The sequence below is a fragment of the Pelodiscus sinensis genome, chromosome 5 (assembly GCF_052426305.1).
Source record: "Pelodiscus sinensis isolate ZL-2025 chromosome 5, ASM5242630v1, whole genome shotgun sequence".
Classification (NCBI taxonomy): domain Eukaryota; kingdom Metazoa; phylum Chordata; order Testudines; family Trionychidae; genus Pelodiscus; species Pelodiscus sinensis.
Genome location: NC_143056.1, coordinates 116,942,116 through 116,962,637, shown reverse-complemented (window position 1 = coordinate 116,962,637; position 20,522 = coordinate 116,942,116). Strand labels below are relative to the sequence as shown.

Below are 20,522 nucleotides of genomic sequence, written 5' to 3'. Positions count from 1 at the left end.
CAGTCCTGCTCATGTTTTCCTTGCACCTGTATTCCTTTACACCTGTATTCCAATCTGCCAAATCAAAGTGAGTATGGCAGGTGTGACTGAGCAGATATCCGGATACCAACACTCTGAGGTTCATAGTGTGACACAGCAACAAGTGTCACTGGTTTGTGCTGCCAATCTCAGAGCCCACTGCTGGAGAGCCAGTATCTGCAGAAAGCAAACTAGCCACAGTAAAGCCAAATGATTAGAGTTTGTTTTTAGCACTCAGACAGGAGGAGAGGTGCCAGCTGACCTGTGCCTTTAATTCAAACAGCCCCAGGGTACCAGCCACAAAGTGCGGACAAGTTTGCTAGACTGCGGTCAACCCTGCATTTCTCTGGCTCCCTCCTGCCCCCTCTGCCCAATCAGCTTCTCAATCCAAATTGCTACTAGCAGCTTACATCTGAATGCACATATGGAAATCAATCCATATAGGAGAATGTATGTTAGACAAACACCTGTCAGGGATGGTCTAGATCAGTGGTCCCCAACCTTTTGGGGCTGCTGGGCACCCGGGGGTGGGGCCACTCACGCGCCGCGCGTCCGGAGCCGGCACCACGCATCTGCCGTGCGCTGGGGGCGGGGCCAGCCTAGATCATGCCGTGGGCGCACATAAATGCCCCAGCGGACGCCATGGTGCCCGCAGGCACCGCGTTGGGGACCACTGGTCTAGATAACACTTAGTCCTGCCATGAGTGCAGGGGACTGGATTAGATGCCCTCTCCAGGTCCCTTCTAGTCCTATGATTCTATATACATGTGCATAGCTGGGGGGCAGGGAGGAATGCACATGTGCATGTCTGTGTAAGGGGAGGGGAAAATGCATGTACTTGTTCATGGCCATGTGGGGAAGGAGACTGGGTTTTTGCATGCCACGTATGGGAGAAATTTTAGGATTCTCAGGGAGCCCTCTTCCCAAGGCTCCAATCAGTCAAGCACCAAGCCAAATGGAATGAGACTTTGGGTGTAAACAACCCTCTCTCCCGTCAGAGGAATGTAGAGGCCAACAAGAGAGCCTTTGTCAGATGCCTGGGCAGCCGCTGCCATTGTCTCAGTCCCCCTGCCCGCCCCTCCCCCACCCAGCAGCAGCTTGGGCCCCCCCCCCCCCCTTTCCTAGTGTGATTGTGAGGAACAGCAGAGAGAAAGAATGTGCCCTGTCAGCATAAGTGGCTGTTGGAAAGAGCTAAATTCTTATCAGCTGTTGGAAAGGAGGAAACAGGAACTGTTGTTTACAGAGAAGTCAGACCCCCCCCCCCCCCCCCCCCAGCAGTCCTCCTATTCCAACAACTCCAGTTCCAGGTCTTCCTTTCTACCCACTCCTCTCCCTGGTTCTGGTTTTTTTCTTTGTTTCTTTGTTTGTTTGTTTGTTTGTTTAGTTGTTTTATTCGGGGGAGGGGGGGTTGCCCATAGTAGGAGTCCCTTGCTCCTGCGGAGACCCTAGCCCTGGTCAGACTCTTGGCCCTATATCCCTCATTCTAACGCCTCTGTGTTTGAATCACCATCATCCCGTCCATGGTGCAGTCACTCACACTGGTGCAAAGTCAGCAGAGAAAGCATCCTGGTCAAAAGCACAGCCTTTAATGCTGCCTTTGCATCACTGTACTGGACAGTGCGAGGGTCAGTGTAGCAGCAAGCTGGTGTTTATCAAAGAACTAGTTTTCTGTCACACACTGCTCTCACCAGCCTCAGAGGAAAATCTTCACAATCATCTTGGTCAAATACTAAATCAGGTCAAAAGTTCTCTAAGATCACTTAACCTCAAGGGCCAGATCCTTGGCTGGTATAAACTGGCAAAAGCTCCACTGAACTACACCAGCTGGCTACAAAGGGAGAGGTTTATACTGCATTGTTAGAGGGCCATAAGAGTCTGCAATGCAAAATGTTTTCAAAGTGTCTCTCCTCCTGAAAGGATACGCTGGAAGGGTGGGGTGAAGGAGGACATACATTTTTCACAAGTCTTAGAACTGTTGTTTCCCTACTTTTCTCCGCTGCCCCAAAATATGGTTGTATCCTATCTTGCTGTATACAGAAATGGAGAGGAGCAGAAGCAGAATCCCAGATCAAAAAGATCAAAATATTGACTCAACCTGTGACCCTGCATATTTCCCCGTCTCACACATGTTGCCTTGGGAAGACACAGTACAGGGTACCAGGAAAGATGGGCCCCTCTTAGGGGCTCTGCCAGGGAAGGAGGACCGAGATCACCAGGCAGAGAGGGTTAGTCAGTCAGACATGCACCCTTTTTACCTGCCCCCTGTGTGAGAGAGGTGTATGGAAGTGTGGGTGTGTGAACCCCCTCCCGTGTGAACACTAAAGCCATAAAGAAGGTAAATAAACAGAATCCAATTACCCAGTATTTCTTTCTAACAGGGGCTCAGTCAACTCCATGCTATTTTGAACATTTGTATCATTGATTGGAGTTGAATTTGTTTGAATATGAATAATTTTAATAGGTGTCCAAGATTAAGATCGGGTGACCGCATATCCCTAAGCAGAAACTAATGATTTTTAAATTTTTTCCTTTGTGGACCCCTAAAATTTTTTTCAAATAGCAGTACAGGCCCATTGGCAATCTTAGACATGGTCTACGGATCCCAGGGATCTGCAGACCACAGGTTGAAAACCATTCTTAAACCAAACCAACACAAAACCACCTTTTAGATAGAACATATTGAGTTAGGGGTACGCCTAGCTAAACTGTTGTCTTTGGACTATTATGGCAGATCTCATTCATGTGTGAATTCCATTGAAATATCAGGGGGATGTCTCACAGAGTTGTCTTCAGGAATCAGGGCTCCTGGAGGGAGCAGCAGGTGCATTGTTGGGTGCTATGCAGATGATGCCCATCCCTGTCCCACTCAACTTACAGTCTAGGCAGACAAGAGAAACCATACCAGACAAAGCAAAAATATATTTTTTAAAGGGCAAAACTTTTTTATGGTTTATATAAGAAGAAAAGATTTCTCACATCCATTCCATCCTTCTGTGGAGCAAGGCCAGCACCGGTGTTGACTCAATGTGTCATCCTTCTGTACTATCAACCCAACAGGAATGCCCCTTGGTAACTAATTAGGCATGGCCATTTAAATTTGTTCCAACTCAATAGTATCAGTGATCATCTGTATTTCTTTTAGAGATTCAGCTCTTGGGAGTCTTTATTAATATTTATTACTAGAAGATTTACCCAGCATTTCTTGGGACAGCAGTTTCCCTGTACAAATTGGGATGGGGAAAGCTTCAGACCCAAAAGGGCACCGGGGCAGTGGAAGGCTTGGATGGGGCTGGGGGTGAGGAATTTAGGATGCAGGCTACCCTGCAGAGAGAGACCTATCCAAGCCCTCTCTCACAGAAGCAGATTGGGTCCAGGTGGGATGCACCTCACCATGGCTGCCGCAGCTCAAGTGGGCACAGTCAGGGGAGAGGTGCATGTCCCCACAGCTGGGGTAGGTCCAGATTTGTCTGACTGCTGCACTCCCCAGCCAGAGTGAGGAATGCAGCAAGGCAACAGCTAGCAATGCTCCCATACATTACAAAATTGGGGAGGGGCAGCCCCTCCCCCACCCTTTTTAAAGTGCATCTGGGAGGTGGGAGGCTCAGGACTAGGACAATCCCGAATAGGGGGGAGGGGCAAGTCCCCAGCCAGCCCATTTCACCTGCCTGGTGATTCTGTCTCTTTGTTGTATGGTTTTATGTATCCCTGTATGAATCAGAGGGAGAGGGGGGAGCTTTAGCCCCCCCCCCCACCCTCTCTAAAGAGTGCCTGGGGGGTGGGAGACTTGCGGCTAAGGAAGTCTTGGACAGCCCCTTTCACCTGCCTGGTGATTCTGTCTCTTTTCTTTATGGTTTTATGAGAAGCAATCCCATTCTAGACACATCCCCTTTTCTTGGCACAACCAAACCCTGTCCTTGCTTTAAGTTAGGATAGGAGGAAGCTGCATACTGAATTTGGTGGTGCTACCATTTAGGAGGAGTTCTTGAACAAACAGACACACTTACAGATCTCAGCCCATCACCGCTAGCATTGGTAGTTCATAACCCCAGCACCTCTGGGCTTGCTGAATCAGTTATGAAAGTTAAAAAAAAAAAAAAAAAAAGAAATTGCTTGAGCCCCAGCACCTAATTGCTTGAGCCCTGGCACCTCATTCATTACAAATTAAGCCCTGTTTAAATGGCATGCTGAGCAGCCAGTGTTCTCAATGAGAGCAGCTCAGTGCTAAGCAGTTACGAAAAATCTGGCCCCAGTTTTGAAAAGTAAAGCCAGAATTTTCCAAATACTCAGTTCAGCACAAGGAGAAGGAGATAAACTAAAAAGAACGTTCCTTAGATCACTAGAATGCATTAACTCAGATACCACTGAGGGCTTTTTCACAGCTAAAAAACATGTTTCTATACCATGCTCCTCTGTGCCCAGTATCAAGAGTATGCTGACATGTTCCCAGGACTTGCCAGGTGAAATTTGTTTTACATTGCAAGCCCAATGAAGCACCCTTGTTAGGTGGTTAAAGGGTTAACATGGGCTTTGCATGGTTTTATTTCCTCTCCCTGGGCACACGGACCTGTCAGAAAAATGGGAGAGAAGAAAAGAGTATTTGCCACTTGGCATGAAGCTGCTTATCTGCCTTCAAAAGTGTTTTTTATTTTGGACTGGAAGAAAGGGTTACTTGAGGTGAAAGGAGGTCCGAATGTCAGCACAACAAAAGCCCCATTCCCTTTCCTCTCCAGAGAGGGGGAGGGGAGAAAGACGCACAAAAGAAGAAAGACAGACACTCAACTATATATAGACAGAGAGGAAGAGGTGTTAGACCCAGACAGAGTGAGCCTCTTCACTACTGGCCAGTAAAGCAAGTCTCCATCTGACAGTCTCAGCAGAACTTTGGCATGTGGCTTGTTGACAGAAGCAACCGTGGAAGGCACAAGACAAAACCAGAAAGAGCAGCTAGAACTGCAGCTAAGCTCACCAGCAGAAAGGCAGAGTCCCGAACCAGGTTCCAGAACTAAAGCCCATGGAGCACTTGCTAGTGGTCAGGAGAGAAGCAACTGGTGACACGGGAACATCAGCTTGTGACAAATTCAGTGTGCATCTCTACTGAAACCAATAGAGCTGCCCAATGTCAGGCTGAAGAGAGACAGTATGACCCTGACTACCCCAGGGTAATGGCCCGGTGCTAACCACAGTATATTCATCCTTCCTTTCCTATCCTTCTTAGGTCTAACAATTGTTGAAACCTTTAGCTGCTAGTGTAAATCGGACAAAACAATGTGATGTTGTTACAAAAAGTATGATGTGATTGGGTTTCTATCATATGTCCAGTAACTTCACAGAATACATTTTTGCCCGGTATGCCTGCATCTGAACAATTTTTTGTATTCCAGTTACAGAGTAAAAGAGTGGGAAAAGACTGCTCATCCCTATTGTCAGCAGTGGATTATTATCCATGCATGGAGCCTTTGAAATTCCCCGGTAGTGAAACAGACGGATGCAGACAATCAGAGCTGCACAAATAAAGGAAAACAGAGTCTATCCTCCTAAATCACTGTATATTGTTCTTAGAAGCTTTTGTCCATAAATCTCAGTTAAAACCATAAGCAGAATGCTAATTGGATTGGATACGTGTATCTGGATTTTTGCACAAGCTTTCACACATGTAGGGCACAGACTGAGCATGCAGTAGTAAGAAAATGGCCTGGTAAAATCATTATGACAACTGCATTCTTGTATCACTTCCCAGCAGTCCCCCTACCCCACATCTGAGATGAGAGTTTTCCACCCAGCAGATACATGATACCAGAGCATATAATATGGCACTTACAGTCAGAGAGATGTTTAGAATGAGCTCTGTCTATGAGCTGCCTAGTGCTGTGAACAGCCCACCATGGACATAGGACCAAGTGCTCTTAAAAGTCACTTGTTTATCCACAGGGATGAAGCAGGTTTGTTTGTGTCTCAGTTAATGTGTCTTTGGAGAATATTTCCTTCTGCATGCCCATTCTGTTTCCCCTATGTGCAGGTAGCCAATCAGTGAAAGACAAAAAATACCAGAGCTACTTACTGAAGTAGAAGCCCCTGTCCCCACAGACAAATTGCAGTGTGTCTACTAGTTCCCCACCACAGAGAGTTTCAGCAGTGCCATATGCCAACGTGGAGTCCACCGTGTATGCCAGGAAGGTGAGTGCGAGCAGCAGTATCCGCCTAGAGGCACACATCCTCTGTACCTGAGAGACACAAATTCAAAATGTTAACTGTGGTGCAAAAACCTACTACGGTGTTTTCTAGGCACCTAGCACAGCATGCATGGGAGAGCATGTCACTGTGTAAGGAGAAGCGTGTGCTCTTTAGATTATTTGCAAAGCATTTGGACTCTTCTGGCAGTGGTTAAAAATGAGCAATTGCCAGACAACATTCATCTTGCCATGTGCATACAACTGGCTCCCTCAAAGTAACACATTTTCTGTCACCCAAGTCCTCCATCAAGTCCTCTGAGGGAAGTTCTCATTTTTGTCATGACCAAGGACAAGTGGCCTTAGTTGCTGCCATCAGATATTTCTTCTCCCTGTGCTCAGCCAGTCACAGCGTCTGAGCTTTGAATACACTCTTTGGGAGGCTAAAGGTGGGGTTACAAAAAGATCCCTTCTCATTTTCTTCCTTCTGGAAATCCCGTGTTATTCTTTCATGCACTTCATACACTAAGGGTGTGTCTAGACTACATGCCTCCTTCGACGGAGGCATGTAGATTAGCCAGATCGGAAGAGGGAAATGAAGCCGCGATTAAAATAATCGCGGCTTCATTTAAATTTAAATGGCTGCCCCGATCTGCCGATCAGCTGTTTGTCGGCAGATCGGGGGAGCCTGGACGCGATGCCCCGACAAAGAAGCCTTTCTTCATCGACACAGGTAAGCCTCGTGAAACCAGGCTTACCTGTGTCGATGAAGAAAGGCTTCTTTGTCGGGGCATCGCGTCCAGACTCCCCCGATCTGCCGACAAACAGCTGATCGGCAGATCGGGGCAGCCATTTAAATTTAAATGAAGCCGCGATTATTTTAATCGCGGCTTCATTTCCCTCTTCCGATCTGGCTAATCTACATGCCTCCGTCAAAGGAGGCATGTAGTCTAGACACACCCTAAGGTATTGTCAGCAAGGCTACGTTTTCTACAGCAATACTTTAAACTGCGATTCTGTGGGACTGTTATGTGCTATCATTTCTCTATCCAGCTCCAGTCTTAAACCTCAGTACTAAGATGCTGCATCTTCCTCTATTCCAGCCCTATGTCTCTGAGCATTGACTGACAAAGGTGTGTACAGGAAAGGGGCATGGCAAGATAGTCATGCAGACCAACAGTCCAGGGTCAAACAACCAATTTATCTTATGTTATGTGTGGCCTAAATTAAGATTTGAAGCCAGACCTCCAGGTTTAAAGGCCTAATGCCCCGCATCACAAAATCTGTACCTCAGGTTCCCCTACTCAGCATGGTTTTGATTCCATATGGCATATATATCAATAGTAACTCTAGTAAGTGCTACCAGCCACGTCTGGGCAAGTCCCTTTATCTCAGTGTCCCAGTTTCAGGATTTTTAAAATGGGGCTAATATCACCTCTCAGGGGTGAAGAGGCTAAAGCAGTGCATGACTGGAGATAAGGGTACCTCAGTTATGATCACCACAGAAACTCCTAAAATAAACTGGCACAGTGAATGTGGCTGTTGAAATCGGGTCAGAAATGTAAGGTGAAAGAATGCCAAGACGGCAATTGGGAAAAGGCAATTTTGAGGTGCTAAGTTAGTGAGGAAAAAATGCTGTATTAACAATGTACTCATTTAGCTCCCACCACCACATCATCTGAACATCTCTGAATGTATTGATGGATTTATCCCTGTTTTATAGATGAGGGATAGCAGCACATGGTAGATCAACAAGAGTTGCCCAGGGTCACACAAGAAGTCTGTGACTGAGCTGAATTCAAGTCTCCTGAGTATCAAGCCAATATCCTAGCTACAAAGCCAGCCTTCCTACCAATTTTTAGAGTGAAGTGTAATTCAACCCACCAGTGATAGAAACAATCTGACCTCACAATGGTTACTAGTCCCTTTAGATCATGAAAAAATAAAATACCATTTACAATGTGGGCCAATCAAGGAGAAAAAAATATGAAAAGTGGCCAAGGAATCCTCCAATGAGTGTCATGTTTTTCCAGTTAGTTTTGAAATTTGATTTCTTATTCGAGATGGACCTGAACCACAGCTGTGGTTCAGAACATCCCTGCCCTAGATCTGTGATTCAGGCCTCGGGTCCATGCCTGACACATCATTTCTCAGGCTTGTATGAAGACATGCTCTGAAGAAGCAGCAAAGAGAAAGATACATACCCTCATGTTTGGGTCATACAGGAGGCATAAAGCGATACCATCTGCCACTGTCCTTTGTAGCTCTCACAAGCCAACAGAGTGGGTACTTCTTGTTAGTCTACCTAATCTGGCAACACTCCTAAAATGCTCCTATTGGAGGATGCTGCAGTTCAAGCCAGATATCCAGGCTGGCACATAAAATTAAAAGATTATAGAGGAGTCTGCAAACTAAAGGCTGCAGGATAGCTCACAGGTATGGAGGAGCACAAGGTTTGGACAGACACTTCCTTTAAGGGAGAATTTATTAAAACAGATACTTTATATCAGTGTTTCTCAACCAGTGGTATGAATACCCTCAGGGGTACTCGAGAGAAGTCTGGGGGGGTACATCAACACAACTGAAATTTGGAGAAAACTGAATTTTGTTTTAAGTTTTACAGCACTTTATTATTTTTTACTTTTTACACCCACAAGTTTCATTGCCCGCCTGGCTACAATTAAGTTGTTTAAACAAATGTGTTGCAATGGTAGAAAAAAATTGTGTGTGCCTGAAAACTGTAGGTTCTGGGGGTACTTATATAATAACTGCTTTTTGGAGCAGCTAGTGCTGGAACCCACAAGGCAAAGCAATTCTTAGTTTAGTCCAATGGTTCTCAAAATGAGGTCTGCGGATCATCAATGGTCCACAACAGCCTTGCAAGTGGGCTGCGGGCTATGGGCTCACACCCTCTGCACTGAGGAGCCTATGCTGGTGCGCCGTCCCACATTCATCCCCCCTGGTGAGGTTGGAGCATCAGCACCAGCTTCCCCTGGGGGGGAGGGGAGGAAGGCTCTGTCTGCCACCATTCTCCCTCCCACCCAGCTGGGAGAAAGGCAGTTCAGGACATGCTCATATGGAGGCTTTCCCCGCTACTCCCATTGGCTGGAATCATGGCCAATGGGAGCAGTTGGAGGTGCTACCTGGGAGCAGCTGGTGGCACGGAGCTAGTTAAGCACCCCCTATCCTCATACCCAAACATTGCACCCTCATCCCCCCTCAAATGCACCCCTCCCGCCACAGAAAGATCTATGCTGAGCAGGTTGGTCACAGGCCAGAAAGTTTGAGAACCCTTGATTTAGTCCTGAGTAGCACACAGGATCTGATCTAAGAGGTGAATATAGGTGAATCATTGGGTAATAGCAACCATAATATAATTAAAGTTAACATCCTTCTAAGAGGGAAAATACCAAAGTAACCCACCATAGTAGCACTGAACTTTAAAATAGTGGAACTACCCAGAAATGAGGAGGCCAGCTGAACAACAATGAAAAGGACAATCACAAGAATGAAAGGTTGCAAGCTGCATGGATTTTAAAACCCCACCATAATAGAGGCTCAAACTATATGCATACCCCCAGATTTAAAAAAAATGAATAAATGGATCAAAAAATGCCACAATGACTTAACAGAGTAAAAGAGGAGGTTAGAGATTTCTTTTAAAAATTAGAAGTTAAATCTTACTGAGAAAAATAGAAAGGTGTATAAGTTCTAGCAAATCAAGTGTAAAAGCAAAATTAGGCCAGTTCTCCACCCCCACCCACACAAAATCTGAAGAACAAATAACAAAAGACATATAAACTAAACAACATCAGAAGCCAGAGCCTGTCAAACAACCACTGGGCCACTGGATGATCCAGAAGCACTCAGGCAATTCTTTGCCCTATTCTTTACTGCAGAGGAATGTGAGGGAGATTCCCATACCTGAGCCATTCTTTTTAGGTGAGAAATCTGAGGAACTGTCCCAGACAGAGGAGGAGGTTTTGGACCATACTGAAAAGTTAAACAGCAATAAGATAGCAGGACGAGATTATGTTTACCCAAGAGTTCTAGAAAAACTCATATATTAAACCGCTGAACTGCTAACTGTTGTATTTACTTACAGATTAAATCAGCCTCTGAACCAGATGACTGGCAGATACCTAATGTAATACCAACTTTTAAAAAAGGCCCCAGAGGTGCCCTTATAATTACAAGCCAGTAAACCTAATTTCAGTACAGAACAAATTGGTTGAAACCACAGTAATAAATAGAATTACTGGACACATGGTATATTGGGAAAGAGTTAACATGGCTTTTGTAAAAGGAAATTCAAGGTTCATCAATCTATTAGAATTCTCTGAGGCTGTCAACAAGCACATGGAAATGGATGATCTGAAGGATATAGTGTAGTTGGACTTCCTGAAAGCTTTGGCCAGGTCCATCATCAAAGATTCGTAAGCAAACTAAGCAGTCGTGGGATAAGAGGGAAGCTCCTGTGACTGATTAGTAACCAGTTTAAAAAATAGAAAGCAAAGGGTAGGAATAAATGGTCAGTTATCACAGTGGAGAGTAGTAAATAAAAGAGTCCACCAAGGATTTGTACTGGAATCCATACTGTTCAACATATTAATAAATGATCTGGGGGGAAAAAAACCAGGAAACATTGAGATGGCAAAGTTTGCAGATGATATAAAATTAAGATTGATACATCCAAAGCTGACTGCAAATATTTAAAAAGGGATCTCACAAAATTGGGTGATGGGGCAACAAAATGGCAGATGAAATTCAGTGTTGATAAATGTAAAGTAATGCACACTGGAAAACATAATCCCTAAGATAGATACAAAATGACAGAGTGTAAATGAGCTGTTACCACTGAAGAGAGAGATCTTGGAGTCACTGCCGAGAGTTATCTGAAAACATCTGCTCGTCGTGCAGTGGCAGACTGTGAAGGGCTGTTCACCCCACACCAGAAAGAAACCTAGGGAGGCTGTACAGGTTGTAGTCATTTGAAGGGAGGCCGCACAGAACAGCCAAATAGAGCCCAGAGGGCTCACATAAAAGGAGTAGCAGGCCCAGAGTGAGTCAGCGCAGGAAGCCCAAGGAGGGAGGCCTGTGCCCCTAGCAGGCTATAGGAAGGTAGCACCTTGGACAGAACAGCTGCTAACAGAGACCAAGGTTGGCTATTGAGACTTGCAGGCTGGAGGCCCTGAGAAGAGGATGAAGGAAGAGTTGGGGCCACAAGGAAGTGGCTCAGGGAATGTAAGCAGTGCTAGTGGAAAAGTTAAGAAGCAGCTGGAGGCTTCTATCTAGTGGGTCGCTGGGCTGGGACCTGAAATAATGAGTGGACCTGCCTCCCCTCCTTTTCCCCTGCCACTTGGGAAATGGCTGGACTGTAGAACTGGTACATACTCCCCCCCCCCCCCCCTCCAGCCAGGCGATAACCCGGATGGTGACACCGACAGAGGGCTGAGTCATGAAGAAGATGCTGTGGATTCTGGACTGAGAACAAGGCAGTGGGGGGAGGGAAACCCCAGGAAAGGTTGCACAGGCTGATCTGAGACAGACGGCTGAAGAGGCTGCTCTGATGACTGAACACAGACTAATGATGTTAGGAACCATTAGGAAAGGGATAGATCACAAGACAGAAAATATCATATTTCTACTATATAAATCCATGGCACACGCAAACCTTGAATACTGCGTCCAGTTCTGGTCACCCCATCTCAAAAAAGATAATCAGAATTAGGATTGCCAGGTGTCCGGTTTTGAACCGGATAGTCCAGCATTTGAGCTTTCTGTTCAGGAAACAAATTGAGAAAATATCAATGTCTGGTATTTTCTAAATAAGATGTAATGTAGATTGTGATGTCATGTCAAGTATGTCCGGTATTTTTGTTGAAACCATCTGGCAACCGTAATCAGAATGGGAAAACGTACAGAGAATGGCAACAGAAATGATCAGGCATCTGAAACAGCTTCCTAACAAAGAGAGATTATCAGCACGAGAACTGTTCATTTTAGAAAAGAGAAAACTAAAGGAGGATATGATAGAAGTCTATCGAATCATGAATGGCAGACAGCAAATGAATAAGCAACTGATATTTACTCCTTCATGCTAGCCTCAGGGGCTATCTAATGTAACTGATACGTACCAAGTTTAAAACAAACATAAGAAAGTTCTTATTCATAGAACACAGATTCAACCTGTGGAACTCATTCCCCAGGGGTGTTGTGAATGCCAAAAGTATGACAAGGGTCATCAACATCCATCAATAGCTATTAGTGAAGGTCAGGGACACAACCCTAAATTCTGGGTGTCCCTAAACCTCTGACTGCCAGAAGCTGGGACTGGATGACAAATGATGGATCACGCAACAATTGTCCTGTTCCAATAATTTCCCCTGAAGTATCTGGAACTGGCCTGAGCAGAAACAGGACACTGAGCTAGATGGACCACTGATCTGACTGAGTATGGCCATTCTTACTACATTAGGGCTATGTCTATACTACACCCATTTTGTGCAAGAAATATGCAAATGAGGCTGTGTGGCATATCGCCAAACCTCATTTGCATAATTAATGAGCACCCGCTTTTTGCATAAGAGGCTTTTGCGCAAAAAGGAGCCCTCTACACTGCTCCTTCTTGCGCAAAAAACTCCTCTTGCACAAGGGCCGTTCTTCTGCATTTTTTCCCAGAAAAGCGGCTCTTGCACAAGAGGTGGGTTTTGCGCAAAAAGGAGCTATGTAGATGGTTCCTTTTTGCTCAAAACCCTCTTGCGCAAAAAGCGGGCGCTCATTAATTATGCAAATGAGGCTTGGCGATATTCCATGCGTAGCCTCATTTGCATATTTCTTGCTAAAACCAGGTGCAGTATAGACATAGCCTTAGAGTTGGACCCTGCACCATCGAGATCACTGAGGACTTCAATGGGCACAGGATCAAGCTCCTAGACGCTTACTAAGGTTTTAGCCTGCATTGTACCTCTACGGACATGCACCAGAATAATCAGTGGGCTGTGATTCTATTTTCATATACCTTTCCAAGCAAGAGTGTTTCCTATTAAAAGGTTTTAACCTGATTAAATGTCCGGGGCTGGCAGTTGTGGCCAGTGCTTTTTGGCATTACCTCAATGGTTCTTGTGCACATTAGGCACATCCCAGATGTAGCAACATCACTGTTGTGTAGGGTTATCAGATGGCTTAACCAAAAATATCGAACATCCCCACCCCCCGCCAAAAAAAAAAAAACCATCAGGGAAAAATTCTGTTGAGGAAAAAAAAGGGGGAGACCAAAGTTGTTGAGGGAAAAAATGCTTTTGAGGCTTTTTGGCCCTAGCAGGCTGCCAGCAGCCATCTGCCATCTTGCCTCCCTGCGCCGGGCTGGACAGCTCCCCTGCGGTACCCGGTAAGCACCTGGCATTTTCACCGCCTGGCCAGGAAAAATATCAGAAAATACCAGACATTTTAGGGTATTTTCTGAATTTTTTTTACTGGACAGAAGGCGAAAATACCAGACACCTGGCAACCCTACTGCTGTGATCTGTAATTATTAGGGATGTGGAGGTTTAAATGGTTAACTAGTGGGGGATGGAGCTGTTCCCTGCCTGACATGGGCAGGGGGCTGCTCCAGCCCCACGGGGGGCCCACTGTGGACAGTGGCTACTTCGACAGGGATGCCTGTTCGCAGCAGACCCAGGCGCCCCTGCCTGTGGTGGGGGGGGGGGGCATAGCCGCTTCAGCCCAGGGGTGTACAGGGGAGCTGCTCCAGGTCAAATGGAGACCCCCCTATACTCTCCCTCCCCATTTTAATTTGTTAACCAGTTAAGCAATGTTTAATCAGTTAGTTACATCCCTACTAATTATCTTATTTATCCCATTTTTAGGCATCTCCTGATTGCTAATAACCCCTGGGCTTAAGCTAAGCTTGCAGTTTGTCACTGAGACAGCAGGTGGGATATAGGCAGCGTCTCTGCACAAGCCACTAACATGAGGCTTAAAGACACCCAAATAACCTCCTGCTCACATGAGCCCGATGGTTAACCAAGAAATTGGTCATCCATTTCCCCTCTCCCCGTCCCACCACAGTCAGTTCCTCAGAAGTGGATTGCTTAATTGTATGTTGACAAATCCGTGGGGGCAGGGGGGTTCATTAGAGCTAAGATCTGGGGCTTTGTCTGTCTCCAAATCTTGGCAGAACCCTGATAAAAATTCTCTCCCAAACCACAAGCCTGTAAACTTTTTCCTGCAATATTAGCAAGCATCACCCTTTGAGAACATCTGTCAGGCAAAGCAGCGACACCCCGCCCATGTGGCCAGTCAGCAGACTGGGCCTGCTCTGAAAAATGCTACATACAGAGAGCCTGACTGACAATCCAGAGATAAGCTGTGCCCAAAACACAAGGATAGCTGACCTGAAACAAAGGCTACTTCCTCCAATCTACCCCTCTCCAAGCAAGTCAGTACCTAGCTACTTACTTTCATCCTCTCCCTAACCACACAAAGAAACCAATGGGATATTCTGAAGTAGACCAATCAGTTCATCCATGGTACCGCTAGTTTAAACTCATGACAAGTTCTCTGTTCAGGCAGTTACTCCCTCCATCCCAAATAGGTGGCTTGACACAGAACAGGGGAGAGTTTGCCTTTCCTACCCACCTGAGTACACTAGCAGAGAAAACAGAGCATCAAGCAGCCACAGACCCCGGCTGACTAAACACCCTCAGCCAAATGCCTCCATGGAGTTACACCAGTGATACATTAAGCTGCCGGTGACTTGTATTCAGCTTTCCCCCTCCCTGCCAGAGCCTCCATCTTACCCAAAGAAGCGGCTCTGAAACAGCCCCCAGCAGGGTTGCCCACAACTGTATTTTCCCTTAGTGTTCCCATCCCTACTATGTACTATGAGAGAATAAGCACATACCAGAAGGGAGAGGTTTTGTCAGCAATGCGACCTGATACACTCCAGTTCTGTGAGAAAAAAAAACTTCAGTTCCTTTGGAAAATGCCCGCACCTCCAGACTTAAATTTCCCCTAGTTTGTTATTTAGCGCTCATCCGGACCCCGCCCCTCCTCCCCAAACAGGTGAGGAGACAATCAGAGTAAACTCATACCATCCATTTACTCTTCCCCAGAAAAATGACCCAGTGACTCAGGTACAGAGCTCCTTTTAAAAGGCCTGCAATAAAGGCTGTGAGCACAGAGATGGTGTTGAAGCTGTAATCTAACCCAATACCGATATGGGCGTGTGTGATCCAATGAACTGCCTCGTCGGTAACTCCTCCTCTCACGCTGAAGGCTGGCTCTTTCCAGACAGAGCTCAGGGTGATTTTCATGTTGGAGTATTTTTCTCCCCTCCCTTCCACAGAACAATGTAATGAAAAACCAGATGGGAAAGCAAGAAGGCAAAAAGCATATTTGCTACCTGATGCGGTACTTTCTCCCTGAATAAAGCAGCTGCAAGCCTACAGAGCTTTATTTATCCATGTGCCCTGTTTATTCTTTGGAATACCCAGCAGGCTTGACTGTATGACAAAGTTCTGTACGGTCTTCTGACCTCTGTGACATTGTCACTTGCAGTGTGTGTCTGGAGATCTTTCAATCTGGTCTCTTTCCTTTCCAATGCAGAGAAGTATTTACAAAGCCAATCTGTTTCTGGTTACAAAATCCCTTTGCAAGAGGCAGATTCCTAACCAAATTCCAGTCTGGATGCTCTGCCTGTTATTGTAGGAGAGATCTAGAGTCTGTTCCTGGCCCTGCTACAGCCTCGCTGTAAGAACTTGGGCAAGTCTCAATATGGCCTTGCCTTGTTTCCCCACTGGCAAAAATAGAGGTGATCACAACTGTATCTTCTTCTGGGCTGGGAAAGTATCTAACTGTGTGTAAAAAATCTAGCAAAATGAGGTTCCAAATTACTAGTGTAATACAAATAAATAAGGTCTGAAAATGGCTGGCTATAGTCAACGGCTGCGTCTAGACTGGCAAGTCTGGCAACTTGCCAGCTGTCTACACTGGCTGCTTGAATTTGCGCAAAAGCACTGACGTTCTACTGTCCGAAATCAGTGCTTCTTGCACAAATGCTTTGACATTCCCGTTCAGGCAAAAGCCCTTTTACGGAAATGTTTTTGCGCAAGAGGGCCAGTGTAGACAGCTAAAAACTGTTTTGCACAAAAAAACCCCGATGGCAAAAATGGCGATCGGGGCTTTCTTGTGCAAAACCGCGTCTAGATTGGCACAGATGCTTTTCCGCAAAAAGTGCTTTTGCGGAAAAGCGTCTGTGCCACTCTAGACACTCTTTTCCGCAAATGCTTTTAACAGAAAAACTTTTCCGTTAAAAGCATTTGCGGAAAATCATGCCTGTCTAGACGTAGCCAACCTACTCAGCAAGTTTTCTGGCTAAATGTAAGCTGCATAGGAGGGTCTTCGCTAGGAAAAAAAATTAAACTGTTGCACTCCTGTAAAATCAGGTTAGCTCAGCTGTGTGTAATGTTGTTTCTTCTTGCCTAGAAGGACATGAAGTCACAGTTCTTACCAGGGTTAAAAAATGAGCCTCTAATATAATTTTAATATGATTTTCTCTACACCGAGACAAGAAAAAAATCCATCAGGTTTAGAAATCTTATTGGTCCACAAGTATAGTTTATATGAGTTTAAGTATGGCTATGTTTGTAGTGTAGTACCCCCTACAATGGCTAATTTTACTGTAACATTTGTCTCTGGCTCCACGCTCTCTCCTCAGTTCATTGTAATTTCTCTGCTCATTCAGCAACACCTGCTGCTACTCAATGTTTCCACACTGTTCAGCCGAGGAGCTGTTCCTCTACTTGTGTGTATCACAAGTAGAGGGCACCAGATGAAACTGCCAGGGGCAGAGAGAGAGGGAGGCTGAATTTCCATCTCCCCTCCACAGAAAGCCATCCCTGTTGGTGAGGGTCTATCGGAGAAGCCCACACAAAAGCTGACCCACTGCAGTATAATATAAAAAGATCAAGTTATTTCTCTCAGTCACCCAGGCTGATTCCTCAGTGGTCATGTAGATCAAACTTCGGGCTCCTTTGGATGATAACCATCCATCAGCTTCCCCTGCCCTGTTATTGAACAAGCAAGGAACTAAAACAAGACAAAGAACATGAATCCCATTCATCTGGAGCATATCACTTGCCTGGCACTCACTCAGGGTATGTCTACGCTGCCACCCTAGTTCGAACTAGGGTGGCTAATGTAGGCATTCAAAGTTGCAAATGAAGCATGGGATTTAAATATCCCAGGCTTCATTTGCATCTTGCCGGGCACCGCCATTTTCAAATCCCCCTTAGTGCGGACTCCATGTCCGCAGCTACATGCGGCACAGAGTAGGTAATTTGAATTAGGCTCTCTAATTCGAACTACCATTACTCCTTGTGGAACGAGGCTTACCGGTAGTTTGAATTAGAGAGCCTAATTCGAACTACCTACTCTGTTCCGCGTGGTAGAGCTATACCAGTACAAAAAAGAACTAATTAGGGCTGCCAATTAATAATAAAAAACCAATGAGTAGTCCTGTAGAGGCTGACAAATAACTATATATATATATATATATATATATATATATATATATATATACACACACACACACACACTATATATAGTTATCATGAGCTTTCTTGGGTCATGGGTAAAACGCACTTCTTCAGATTAGCAGAACACACACTAACCTAGCTACCCCCTGAGACAATTAATCACACTTAACTCAAGTGATTAACTCAAAACAAGTTAACTTGATTAAAAATTAGTTGTGATTAATCACAGTTTTAATTGCACTGTTAAAAAATTCAAAAATACTTATAATAAATTTAAATTGGTATAGTTCTTTTTCTATATATCTAAATATATTTATTTCAATTACAACACACAATATGAAGGGTACAGTCTTTATTTCTCTACAAATATTTGTAATAAAAAATAATAATATAAAACAAAGATAAACAAAAGAAATAGTATTTTTCAATGCAGCTCATAGAAGTAGTGTACTCAGTGCAATCTGTATCATGGAAGTGCAACTTACAAATGTAGATTTGTTTTTGTTACCTAACTTTACTCAAAAATAAAACAATGTAAAAGTTTAGAACCTGCAAGTCTGCTCAGTCCTACTTCTTGTTCAGCCAATTGCTAAGATAAATTGGTTTACATGTAGGGGTCTTACCTTTAATTCCCCACCCTGTAATGCACTTTCACCATAAAAAGAGACAGCACTACATACAGTACTTTCATGAGGTGAATTGAAAAATACTATATTTTGTTCTTTTTTACAATGTAAATATCTGTAATGAAAATACCATATAGTGAACACTGTGCACTTTTATGTTCTGTGCAGTAATTGAAATCAATATATTTTAAAACACAGAAAACATCAGAATATGTAAATATTATTCTATGTTTAACAATGCGATTAAAACTGATTTATCACAATTATTTTTAAACATTTGACAGCCCTAATAATTACAAAACGAACCCTAAGGTGTACTCAGAAACACTGAAATAGCAATCTCACCGTTGCAGCGGTATGCCAACAATATGGGAGTGGCCGTGTGAAATTATGCAGGATACCTGCACTCAAAGGGACAGTACCAGAGCTGAGCTGAGAATGGAGAAGTTTCCTGTGTGGGGAGTCTGTACTTGGGCTACTAAACCACTGTGATGCCTCTCTCCTAGGTGAGCTCCCAGTAGGCATGTTAAATATCGGTTAGCTGAATAGTCGATTAACCTAATGAATTCTTATTGGTTACTTGACTATTCTATAGTCCCTAGGGGGGTGGGACCAGTAGCCAGTGTGCTCCACCCCCACTCCCAAGGAGCTCCCTGCCACTCCGCACTGTTGCCTCTGTATCAGTGCGAGCTGGTCCGCGAGAGGAGACAGTTTAAAATCCAGCTGCCCACATGGACCAGCAATGTAGGGAGGGAGGGCTGAGCTCCTGGACCTGGAGTGAGCCAGGCCTGAGCCGGGCTGTGGGCCAGCCTGCTAAAAAATTTACTGGAAGTGGTGGGGAGGGAAATGCATGTATTCTATAGCATTAACCTATACGCTTTTGCTTATCGGTTAATCAACTACACTATTATATCCTTACTCCCAGTCAGGCAAAATACCAAATTTTCTGACTGATCTTTTGGTCTGGCTCACGTTAACAGAAAGAGCAAATTAGAGAGAAGGGCCCATCTGCAAGATTTGGAATGCAAGTCAGAGGGCCCCAAATCTTCCCCTGAGGAAATCACACCACAGAATGTGTCTGTACAGGGTTAGGGGTTAGCTTTAGAGTTAACGTTTCAAACCCACTTTGTATGGGGTAAGTAGTTATGCATATAGCGGAGCAAGGGAGAAATAAACCTAGGTTAATAAGACACAATGAGTGACGAAGGCATGTGCTGAAGCTCATGAATTCAGTCATATAGGCAGGAAGCTGCAAAGTGACTTCCTGATTCTGGAGTGCATTCTCCCAGGTACTTATGTGCCTTCCCCATTACCATAATGCTGGGGTTCCTCACAATCTTCAAGGACATTATCCTCAGTGTGACAGAGACAAGCCAATGCTTGTTTTACACATGGGGAACGGAAGCACAGTAAGATTGAATGACCTGCCAAAAGTCACACAGAAAGTCTGGGGCAGAGTCAGTCTCCCAAACCCCAGACTGATGCTCAAACCATTGGGAAACGCTTCCTCTCTAAAGGCCCCTCGACGCCACTCTGGCAGTATAAACAAGAATCCGGACCCTGATTTTCAGAAGTGCTGAGTACCTGGAACTTCAGCTGAAGTCAGTGGGAGAATGCAGATGCTTAGCACCTTTGGAAATCAGGCCTTGACTTAATGTTCACTCAGGAGAGAAGTAATATCACCATTTGAGAGACCAGGGAATGTCTAGAAGCTATAAGAGGGCTGGGGAAGGTGTTTAATCTTAATATTCAGGATGCCACGAGTATGGGCGTGTTGTGCAACATCCGCATCCCATGTGACAGTGACTGCTTTGCCATTCTAGAAGTTAGGCAAGAGAAGCCTTTCCTCCCAAGGGTCGGGGAGGAACTCAGAGCCTAGTGTTAGGCCAGATGGCTCAGCAGTACTATAAAGGAGGCCTTTGCTATGTATTGCTTTGGAGGTGAGTTTCTAGGGGGTGGTGTCAGGGTAACATCTGTAATTTTCTGAGAACTAATCTTTGTACAGCCTGCCAGGATGTGCCAGTCTTGCAAGCTCTCAAGATATTTGGTGTTTCCTTAAAGCTCTGGGTCCTGGAATCATGTGATTGTATGAAACTCTCAGTTTTCATTTTAAATACATGGATTTTCTGACCCTTATGGGTGAGAGGAAAAGCTTGAAAATATGAAACCTG

At 45.0% G+C, this 20,522-nt stretch overlaps 1 protein-coding gene across 1 annotated transcript in view; it reads right to left on the bottom strand.

Annotated features, from left to right (window-relative positions):
* IGF2 (insulin like growth factor 2) overlaps positions 1-20,522 on the bottom strand; it is a 38,621-nt gene that overhangs the window by 14,129 nt on the left and 3,970 nt on the right. The window contains exon 2 of the mRNA XM_006134915.5: positions 6,077-6,239. Coding sequence (XP_006134977.1) covers positions 6,077-6,239 — 163 coding nt within the window. The remainder of the gene's footprint in view (positions 1-6,076; positions 6,240-20,522) is intronic.